We start from the raw sequence: 12150 nt of genomic DNA, 5'->3' as shown, positions 1-12150 counted from the left end.
TACCATCTTAAAGATCGGCAACACACCTCCATCACTTCTGGTGTTGCGGGTGTCCATGGAAGGCAGTGATCGCTTACCATCAGGCAACCTGTTTGCTGGTTCGTCTATCACATAAAAAATAAACAGGGGCTTTATTCGACATGCGAAAATGTACCGTTGATTCTCTTAGAAAAATCGTGACTTGTCCAATTGGTACAATCACCTGTCAAAATTAGACGTTAGCAAACGACAGTTGGGTCACACTATAATAAAGAGTACTATCGTACAGTATGGCCACTCCCGCTCCCCGCTGAAAATGCCGCCCACCCCCTCTCGGTTACCTCACAGTTACCGCCTGTCAAAAACGCGAACAGTCGACCTGTCATATTGCACTCATACAAGCATAGTACGCGTTCACCTACACGAGCTTGAGACTGTTTGTTAGGAACGCGCCTCTTTCATATATTTGATCGCCAGTGTCCGAGGTGTACAACCAAACCAACCTACTATAGACCGTATTGTAATAATAACTTTTTTAAATTCCTTTTGGTTGTACAGAAGATATAATCCACGTGTGATAATAATATCAACATTTGTTTTTTTTTAATGATGCAATTGACAGTTGTGCATGTCGAATAAAGCCCGGGAGACACGCGTTGAGCTCTCGCGGTCATGGTTAACGTTACACAACCTAGTTGTCACTGAAACATGCTGTCAGGGTTCGTAAATGTCATAATAATCATAATAGTAAGAGCAGGTTAAATAGCGAGCTAAAAATAATCACAATAGCGAGAAACACGTAAAGCAACATAAAAAAACTTAATCTTCAACTTATTAACTCCAATACAATATCTAATTTATTCTTAACTAGCGACCCGCCCCGGCTTCGCACGGGTACTATACCTACATATAAACCTTCCTCTACAATCACTCTATTAAAAAAAACCGCATCAAAATCCGTTGCGTAGTTTTAAAGATTTAAGCATACATAGGGACATAGGGACAGAGAAAGCGACTTTGTTTTATACTATGTAGTGATTATCACATTATTTGTTTAACATGCATATTAAGATATTTTACGTATTTTGCGCTAATTACGTAAAGCAAAATTGTACATTAATAACAGAATATTTTGGAAATCACGGTTACCGCAGATTTGCACTCGCATATTTATGATTATGACAGCGCAACCGCTTATTTTAGTGATGTTTACGACCTGTACTTCGAGTTGTAGGTGTAAACAATCGCAAGAATTTGAAATGTATACAATAGTGTAGGACGCCGCTGGCACGCGGTGGTGTAATATTTAACAAAGTATTAAAGCACCTGCCTATGTATGGTGACCGCATAGCGCGTTATATTGCAATCTTTAGACTTCAGATAGTTCGAATAATAATGGGTTTGGCTGCAAAGGTTCTGTTTTTTCGTGAATCTTTCGCCGTTTATGACTTTTTAAATACTCCAGTTTCATCACCTAGTTTTGCAATCTACTTCAATAGAATCGTTTCCGTGTGTGTGTGTGTGTTTTTTTCACACGTAAGTACATATATAGGTACTCCAGTATTAGCATCAGCTTGTTTTGCAACTCTTTCAGTAGGATCATTATTTGATGTGTATTTTTCCTCTACAGCTTACGTATAAGTAAATTCAAACCCGGAACAGACATTTTACTGTATACCGTTAATTAAACTATTCATGGACAAAATTGGACAAAAAACGAATTACTACGACTGTGTTACTTATTCATTAAATTAGCATAGTCGACGTGAAAACATAGAACAACGTCCTAAGACAACGTCATTTTGAATAATGACAACGGTCAATATTTTTGATATAAGCGGATATGAAAAATTATGGTTATTTTACTATTTTTGTTACATTTGACACTTGCCATATAGGTACATATATTTTTATATTTTACATTTACGAGATAAAAATGGCGTTTGTCACGTTTCGAAACAGTTGAAACTATAAACATAGTGGCGATTTTTAAGTTTAATTTCGTAGTTTTAAATACCTATAGCTTGTTGGATAATTTACCATAATTTACAGCTCTATCATAACTAAGTAAAAATATTAATATAAGGTTACGAAGGCTTCCATAAGATTCAATACCGTCGTACTTTTTAACCATTAATAGAAGCATTGTTTTTGTGACACTGAACCCTATCACATAGACAAGTCACGGTTTGACGCAATGACTTCAGTGCTATGACACGTGAACTATTCAAATTAAGCAGGTACGCAAATCTCTGTTTACCGTACAATTCACTGGGAGGTTGAGTTATATGTTTTAAATAAATAAGACACTCGGATAGAGTACTATTCTGAATTTTATTATTGATGTTTGCGTTTGCGCTACTTTAATACTACAACTTGCGGGGCCAGATATAGGGTTACGGTATTCTATGTATATATATGGGAGACTAGCTTTTGCTTCGCTCGCGTTAAATTAGAAAATTGCGGAATGCTCCATACAAACTTCCACCCCCCATGTTAGGGAAGTGGGGGGTTAGAAAGAGACGAAAAGTAGCCTATGTCACTCTCCATCCCTTCAACTATCTCCACTTCAAAAATCACGACAATTCTTCACTCCGTTTTGCCGTGAAAGACGGACAAACAAACAGACACACACACTTTCCCATTTATAATATTAAATAAGTAAGTATTTCAGAGAACAGTGTGATATCCAAGGATCGTCATCAATAAATATAAAACCTTGTAAAAATAATGCTGTTAATTTTGTGACCAAGCATAAAATCATTCTTATTTATTTAGTATGATTTGAATGACGATGATTGACTCTAACTTAACAAGTCACGTTGATTTGGTAACACCTTACCTAGGCTATTTTCAGAAAACTTCGTAATATCAATATCGTGGAGAATAGATTAGGTAGGTGTATGAAATAATGTAAATCTTGGGATTCGTTTTGTGAATACCGATAGTTTTGTTTCACGGTTGACAGATTATCTACATGTAAGCTACGTAACCAAGGAAATCTCAATTGTAGTTAGGTACTTTCTTTTTGTACTGGAGTGGACTTAAGTTCATGCCTAAACGAATTCTTTACATAAAATAATTGTTCTTTATCGTAATTATAATTATCCAACAGTACTGTAACAAGAAGACGCCTGAACGCTCTACTAATTAAGCATCCAATTTTGTCTTATGTAATGTGCAATCCCTTTCAACTGAATTCTCTCTGTATACGAACATTTCTGCAAATAGCTTACTTTAAAATTGGTTTGTTATGCGTGTCAGTTTATTTTCGGAAACACAATACCATCTTCATATTTTACTTGGCAAGTTAGCAATTACCTAAATCATGTAATTGTAAAACTACTTACCAACCTAACCAAAACTAGATGATACAATTCAATAATGTGCATTTATTATCATTTACTTAGATTACTTCCATTAGTTCCTCCTAGACTCTAAGTCAGCGTTTTTCAAACTGTGGGGCGCGCCCCCGGGGGCGCAGTAAAATTGTAAAGGAGACGCGGAATCTTGGGTCAAGTGCAGCACATCACACTTTACCTGACTAATAGTTATAGTTGGAGAGGGGTGGACATTTCATTTTTCACGGCAGGGAAGGGTGCTTAAAAATAGTTTGGGAACCTAAGGGAATCACCATTAAGTTGATGCATAACCTTTACTCCGAAGGCGCTATTTACATATACTATATTTAAAATTTCAAACTGTCAAAATCCTGCCTTATCTTCTTATTTACAATTCTTAATAAAAACGTGCCAGCGCGTTCTCAAAGTTTTATCGAATTTTAATATATTTTTCTCTCCACAGGCGGCCACAGCACATTCTTCGCGCTCCTCAACACGTTCGTGCATATCGTCATGTACTTCTACTACATGGTTTCGGCCATGGGGCCCAAGTACCAGAAGTATATTTGGTGGAAGAAGTACCTCACCGCTTTCCAGATGGTATGTCATGTTTTTCAGTCATTACCAGACGTCGTAACTTTTCCAGCAGTTTTGGAGTAGCATTGTCGCGTTCAAGGAATATATATATTTCCGAAGCCAGCTGGGATAGTTAATTATTTTTATTTTTTATTTTTAATTAGGATTAATTACAGTAAAATGAGCCTTACTTCTCATCTTAATTATTATCTATCTGGAAAACATATGTACGAATTCCTTTATTTCTGCCATGCTGCACCGAAATTGCTGGAAAACTCGTATGTGTGATTATTACTGTATGAACATTTTAATGTCCGCAAGGCATGAACATAAATAGATCAATCGACTAGTTTAGTAGTGGTGCCACAGTATCTAGCCTGTCGAGGCCTTAGTTGTGCCTACTATGAGTTTTAAATACGTTACTCGATAACGTAAACGCACGGACAATTACATTAATTGTATCGAGAATTTGACCAGCGCCCCCAAACGGTTACTTTAGTTACTGAAACTAAAAAACGTTCTGTGACGGTTACCCTGTCGGATATTCTAAAACTTCAAAACTTATAATTGAGGCTCTTGTCAGTGACAATCAATATGAAACTAGATGAAGCTACAAGAGATCGCATAGTCACAGCAAACATACAATTCTTTGACATACTATGAACAGTAAATTGAGGTATACAAAATATGTATGTGTATGGTTAAATCGTTTGCCTACGTCAACCATCGCGGAGCCCTTTAACACGTGTAAAGGTTACTTGCGTCCATGTCACATTTGCATGTAAAACAGCCCTGAAGCTTCCACATGGTATTGACAGATTACCACCTACTAGACCGCACATAAGTGCCATCAAAGTACTCGCGTTTATTGCTTGCTTCAATGTCACGTAACTTAGATTATGCTCGTTCGTATTCGGTTTTTCTAATGGGTTCCATACGTATATCTAGATGGAATCGGATTGCATAAAAGCGTTATGTCTACTCAATAGGAGCGTAAAAGATGTCTACACGTCGGAAAGCGTCGATTGATACGAGCTGAGCCGAACGGCATACACAAAGCTTTTTTCTACCGGCTTTTGCCGAGAATCTTAGCATTCGCTACGAGTAGCATAATAGAAAATAAGATATAAAAACAGGATAAGTAGACTCTGAGTTTTTGAAAATACATTTTCATATGCTCCACTTAAAGCTAGAGTGTGATAGATCTCGCAGTAACCCTTATAAACACTTTTTGAGCAATCGAGTAGTGAGATCGTAAGTGGTTTTGTATTTTACTTTTATAATCATATTATAAAATAGCCTAGCCTAAGAGTTAAAATGAATAAAGAGAAATAATTAATAATAATATGGTTAACAACCTAACCTAACCACAAAATTAAAATTTTAAAAAAAACCCCGACCGCGACATTCGATTTTCATGAAACATGGCTAAGAATCGGTTCATCCGTTCGGGAGCTACGGTGCCACAGACAGACAGACACACACAGACAGAGAAACAAACAGACACACACACACACAGACAGACACGTCAAACTTATAACAGCCCGTCGTTTTTGCGTCGGGGGTTAAAAAGGCAACGGGAAAGATTTGAATAATGACTTGAAATTAGTATGAGCAAAAATATTAGTACTTTTAAAAATAGAGCCGTAATAGGGTTTAAAACGTGCTTTAGGAATTAAATCCCCGCGTACAAATAACAGCTAGTATAAAATACAAATATGTAGTGATTGAATAAGTGTGATTTTTAACGCAAAAACGAAGGGGTGTTATAAGTTTGACGTGTCTGTCTGTCTGTCTGTCTGTGTGTGTGTCTGTCTGTGGCATCGTAGCTCCCGAACGGATGAACCGATTAAGATTTAGTTTTTTTTCGTCTGAAAGCTGAGTTAGTCGGGAGTGTTCTTAGCCATGTTTCATGAAAATCGGTCTACTATGTTACGGTTTTTTCAAAATTTTAATTTTGTGGTTTGGTTATCTATATGCTGCATCTAGTGGTAGTCATTAATCTGTGATAGGAAGAAATAACTTGTTTAGAAGAACTGGTTTAGCGTTCATTATCATATTCATATTAGATCGGCAATAGATATTTTGTCACTGAACGTAAAAACAACAGGTGTATGATTGAATAGATAATGGGTTTTAGTAGGTACTTCAGTGTTTATGTTTATAAGATAATAGGTTAATTTTGATAACCTATCAATTTTAATGTGTTATGTACATATTTATCAATTTATGTGGTATATTATTATGTTACATAACAATAAGTAGGTACATATTTGTATATTATACAGGGGTGACAGGACATTTCATTAGCAATTTTACTTTAATGAAAATGTCAAAGTTTTCGAGATATTGGCACTTTTTAATTATTATTTCTTTAAGTTTCATAAATTAAACGGCCAATATCTCAAAAACCATTGCCAATTTTGGCGTTGGTTTACGGGACACCCAGCATATATCGTGATTAAAGTACCCACAAAACAAGGCTTGTTGTGCTTAAGCTTACCGTGAGGTTTAGTCAGTCTATGTAAGAATAATCATCCTCCTTGCGTTATCCCGGCATTTGCCACAGCTCATGGGAGCCTGGGGTCCGCTTTGACAACTAATCCCAAGATTTGGCGTAGGCACTAGTTTTTACGAAAGCGACTGCCATCTGACCTTCCAACCCGAAGGGTAACTAGGCCTTATTGGAATTAGTCCGGTTTCCTCACGATGTTTTCCTTCACCGAAAAGCGACTGGTAAATATCAAATGACATTTCGCACATAAGTTCAGACAAACTCATTGGTACGAGCCGGGTTCGAACACGCGACCTCCGGATCGGAAGTCGCAAGCTCTTACCGCGCTTCTTAGTCAGTCTACGTAAGAATGCCCTAATATATATTTCTGATTGTTTACAGGTGCAGTTCGTGATGATCTTCACGCACCAGCTGCAGGTGTTGTTCCGGCCGTCGTGCCAGTACCCGCACGTGTTCGTCTACTGGATCGCCATGCACGGCTTCCTGTTCCTGTTCCTCTTCAGCGACTTCTACAAGGCTAGGTACACGCAGAAGGTGCAGAAGCGCGCCGATGGACTGTGTATGGTAAGCTATCCCCTGTACTACCGTGATCTTAAGCTGAGTTTAGACCTGCCAGTTATTGCTGCAACTTTTGAGACGCGACTATAAGTAAGAGTGAGTGGCAAATATCTGCATCTCTTTCTTGCATATACTTCTGTTTCAAAACTTGCTCGTCTAAACCTGGCTTTATAGTGGCAGGCAAAGTACGGCCCGCGAAAGGATTAAATCCGGCCAAAATAGTGTGTTATATGGCCAAGACTGTAGTATAAATGCATTTTTGGTGTAAATCTGGCCCTCCTCTAAAATTCGTTCAGAAATTGGCCCCCAATGAAAAAAGTTTGGCCACCACTGTCCACTCTGTACTTTTCCAAACTTGAAAAAACGTAAGCAAATATTTTCATTTTCGGGAAGTTACAAGTTAACAGTTGTTGGTTAACCAAACGGTTAAAGGCAAACGGATTTGACATTGAGCTGCCAGTCTTTAACCTACTTCATTTGTTTTCATTTACCCTTAATTGTCTTAAATATGTTATTTATCTTTTATTGATTGCTAAAAAAACGCATGTCAGTTTTTCTGTCACATGTCCTAATAAATTAATTGACAATGTTGAAAGTCACCTATAAGCCCTTAAGGCCCACTTGCGCCAACCACTTAACCACACCTCGGACACTGACGATTAAATATATGAAAGAGGCGCGTTCCTAGCACACAGTCTAAGCTCGTGTAGGTGAACGCGTACCATGCTTGTATGAGTGAGATATGACAGGTCAACTGTTCGCGTTTTTGACAGGCGGTAACTGTCAAGTAACCGAGAGGGGGTGGGCGGCACTTTAAGCGGGGAGCGGGAGTGGCCGTACTGTACGATAGTACTCTTTATTATACTGTGACTTAACTCAGGGTGAGTGGGCTGTCATTTGTCAAATTCCATACAAAATGGTGGGTTAACTCACCATTTTCGTTGGTGCAAGTGGCCCTAATAGTATTAAATTATTAATATAGTGATCTTTTCGCGAAATCTCGTTCTTGTCAAGCTCAACACATATCGGCTAGTTTGGTTTTATAAATGAACAATGTAAGTACCTGTGTGATCGTATTACCTCACTGAAAAGTCGTGGCAGTAAACTCGTGTAACATATTGTCTGGACTTGCGTAACCAATTTTACTAACACATTACGCCCTTTTTGAGTCATCGTTTGATTGTTTAACAACAATCTTGTAGTATTGCATAAATAGTAGGCAACTATATTGTATTAGATCGGTACAATGTCTCGGCTGTGGTATTTTGGTCGTTAAGTCCAACCATTTAATACACATACTTGTGTTGATGAGTCATGCATGTATTCCCTTGCGGGGTAGGCATAGCACATGAAATTACTCAAGTTTCATTGCCACTCTTAGCAATTAAGGGGTTGCAAGAAAACGAATTAGTGATAATGCAGTGACAGGTTGCGAGCCTCCCGCCTACGCCACAGTTAAATCCATATCCCAGTCTACTTCAACGAAATCGATAGAAAGAAAGGGGGTGGTGAAATTCATAAGAATTTCTCTGATTTTCATGGATAACCCGTGTGGGTTAAGAATTTCATTGAGTAGTAGTTTTAAATGTCTTGTAAAAGTGTAAAGACTTGTACGGAATACCGTCTTGCGAAATGGTGTAAAGCCCCAAGGCCACCGCCCGGAGATACTACTTTCGGACGCGATTCGATGTGTGTCATGTTAAACGAAGTTTGTTAATGTTATACCCTGTTGCGACACGCCGCTGAACTAAGCTTGCATCGTTTTTATGCTCGTCCTCTTTCTAACCAAACTAACTGACTTGAGCGTGATGCAAGTCAGGGTGGGTTGATGAAAACGAGAAGGGTTAGTAGTGCGATGTGACGATGTCAGCCTATTGTGATTGATGCAACTACATAGTTTTAATTTAAGTTTCAAAATAAACTAATAGAAATGGGAAAGATGTTGCGCACAATCAGAGGTAGTACAAAATCAACAATAGAAATCGTTAAAAATACTTATGTCTGATGACAGTGATGACTTTAGTTAGAAAGGGTTCTAAAATGATTATGTTTCATAGAAATGTAGACTATAGCTATATATCACAGCAATGTTAAATAACAGGGATGCATATAATTGTATGTATCATCAAATTCAATTCAATTAATTTCCCTAATTAAGACATCAAACAAATGTCAACAAGTTTCCTATCACGTGCCATTGATAGCTTATATGAAATTGCAACTCAATAACACAATGGAGTGGTTAGCCATTTGCTAAAGGACTAACACCAGGCAGGAAGCGAATTATCAGGTGATTTTTTTCTCTTCAAATTGCTTACATTTTTTATTCGCTAATTAACTGTGTAGCGGATAAAAGCGTGGGAGAAACTACTAATATAGTTATTCCATAGCACTTTTTATTTCATTTATTACGAGGAAATTAATAGCATCACGTGATTCACGTGTCTACACGCGCTTCTTTTCCTATTTTAATATTTATGTCTGCGTGAATAGGTTCAGTTTTAATTGCGATATCTAGTTTTTTCTTTGTCTGTGACAAATATAATTTTATTGTCCAAGTACTTTTACATTTTGTTCGCGTAAGGGAAGAATTAAATTGGCACGTTTATGTACAAGTCGAGGTCATTTGTAAGCAATTATAATGTGAAAAGACAATTATATTATGGCGTTGTTGACGATTGCGAGTAGAATCTAGTACCTAATTAGTAGTACTAGATTCTACTCGCAATTTCGATTGCATGGATTGCGTTAATGATAAATGCTATCATATTATGATTTTCTGTTCAAACAAAACAAATAGGTATAAGTTATAGTTATTTAACATGCACTGTGATGACAAGGCCCTAAAAGACCGGTGCTGAGTAGTAAATAACAAAATAACAGTATCTGTTACTGTCTACGCTGCAGTAACAACCTGTTACATTAGTTATTTACCATCCGCACCCTTACGAGTCTTAAGACTTTACCAATAGAGTTCTACAAATACGTATCAAGGGGGTTGGTAAATGTCATAAATGTCAATCGCTACTGCATGGTTGGCACAAATGTTTGATCCTCGAGTTGCGGAAGGATCCTGGATTTACCCCAGATTATCTTCCCTCCATGCAATCCCTATCAGGTTAATATCCTACAAGAGACCCCAAGTTAGGTTAAACTAGAAAAAAAGGCGTTTGCCATTGTTGTCAATTTTACGACCGGTCTCGTTTTAATTTATTTATTTAACTTTATCTGATTACTCATAATAAAAGCCCTCTTTAGGGCTTAGTAAATCTGTGTAAGGATGTGATTGAAATGTATTTGTTGCAGGCGGTGGACGTGGGCGCGGCGGCGACGCGCGGCTACAAGGAGGGCTCGCAGGTGCCGAGCGCGTACGCGTCGTCGGCCGCGGACGCCTTCGTGCGGCGGCGGCCCGTCTCATAGTGCCCGTCGAGCCACCCCGACTGCACTGCACAAACTCACCGCAACTCGAATGCCTTGTAATTTAGAAGTACAGAGCTATATTCCGAATATATTCTATGAATTGTTAACGATTCGGTCAGATATGTCCCGTTTAGACGGATCCGGAACTTGCGTGCGACTTTTGTCGCTTTGCCGTGTTGGGTCGATCGACTGAATGGATTGAGTAGTATTTTCGAGTTCTGAAACCGTCTAAATGCGGAATTTGTAGGATATTTAAAAAGGTGTGGTCTGTAATTTTTAGTCACAATTGTAGATCTTACTTTGATCACTTCGCGATATCGTGGACGGGCATTGTGTATTATCGTAACTGTAAATAATGTTTTTGTAACGTTCGGGTCTCGGCTTACGTTTGAGGAGGGTAGTGGATCGTCTGTAAATATTATTTTATCGCTTAGGTAGTCCATAATGCGAATAATTGAAATGCGTTACCATAAAATTCTGTAAGGTGTCCAGTGTCCATTTTGTTTCGGAGTTTTCCCGAATGAAGTGTATTTTCGTAGTTTCTTTCACGTTTATTATGTCTACTGTTAATACCAAAAACTGAACAAGTATGAGCTCGGTACAATGTGTCGGGTCTGTGTGAATACTGTATAGATTGCATTTAAGTTGTGACATTATTGTTGTACTTGTTCGCGAGTACGGGAGCGGCGGCGGCGGAGGCCACCGATAGGTTACGTTTTAGAGAATAAGTAAGCTTTAGGGCCGATTCATACGGTGCGCGAACTCGCATGCGATTGTATATACACCTCGGAGTTGACCTCCAATCCGGTCGAATGCCGCAATAACCGGGTCCACACAGAGCGAGGCAATTTACTCGCGCGGCAAATATTCAGTGAACATTTGCCGCTCGAGCACATTGCCTCGAGACCTACCTCGCCCTGTGTGGACCCAGCTAATATCCCATGCGAATTCTCGTACAGTGTAAATTAGTTCTTACGAGTAGTCACTCTATACATGAACAAAAACACATATAAAACAAGTGTTAACCTTTCGCATGCCGAAACGTGGATCCGTGCAGTCAATATTAAATTCTTATTATTTTTAATTAGAGTTGATAGCTACTAACGTGGATCCACGTTACATATGTATACGACAGGTTAAATGAGAAAAAACTTATTTGTATAAGTAAACATTTTACAGCTTACTTATTTCTCTATTATTATGTAGATGTGTGCGCGGGCGAGGATTCGCCAATTAATTAATGTTAATTATTATTTTGTATCATGTTATGGTGTAATAATGCTTTGAATGTTGTGCAATGTGAAGTGCCGGTTGCTTTTTGCGACAGATATGCTCAAATAATACTGCGTATTCACTGTTTTGCTATTCTATTTATTATTTTAATAAAGAAGTTTACAGTATTTTTTCTGGTGTTTCATGCCCTTTCACACTAGGTACATACCAAAGAGGATCGAGTATTATAGAGAGTTACTGTCAAAGTAAATTATGTAATCACAGTGCATAGACTGCCATCTCTTGACAAAGGCTTAAAACTTTTGAACCACAGTTTTAACAATTTGGCCCATATTCTTAGCTTTATATGTGTTAAAATGTCAAATATTAGTACTAGCGCCATCTAGCTGAGCGTACCCCAAAGGTGTAATGCCATCTAGGCCCGTACCTTTTTCTGTACGGTACTGAGGTACGTTTTTTTCTTAGACTTTATCTGTCTATACGGAGTTATATATATATATATATATATATATATCTTTGGTACATACG

General features: G+C 38.1%; 1 protein-coding gene across 2 annotated transcripts in view; it reads left to right on the top strand.

Moving 5' to 3' along the window:
* LOC125226065 (elongation of very long chain fatty acids protein-like) overlaps positions 1–11789 on the top strand; it is a 46495-nt gene extending 34706 nt beyond the window's left edge. For both annotated transcript variants that reach the window (XM_048129902.1, XM_048129901.1), the window contains exons 6-8: positions 3784–3920; positions 6793–6975; positions 10276–11789. In XM_048129902.1, coding sequence (XP_047985859.1) covers positions 3784–3920; positions 6793–6975; positions 10276–10389 — 434 coding nt within the window. In that variant the 3' untranslated portion in view covers positions 10390–11789. The remainder of the gene's footprint in view (positions 1–3783; positions 3921–6792; positions 6976–10275) is intronic.
* Positions 11790–12150: the final 361 nt, after the last annotated feature.

The sequence above is a fragment of the Leguminivora glycinivorella genome, chromosome 5 (genome assembly GCF_023078275.1).
Source record: "Leguminivora glycinivorella isolate SPB_JAAS2020 chromosome 5, LegGlyc_1.1, whole genome shotgun sequence".
Classification (NCBI taxonomy): Eukaryota; Metazoa; Arthropoda; class Insecta; order Lepidoptera; family Tortricidae; genus Leguminivora; species Leguminivora glycinivorella.
This window is presented reverse-complemented; position numbering and strand designations above follow the sequence as displayed.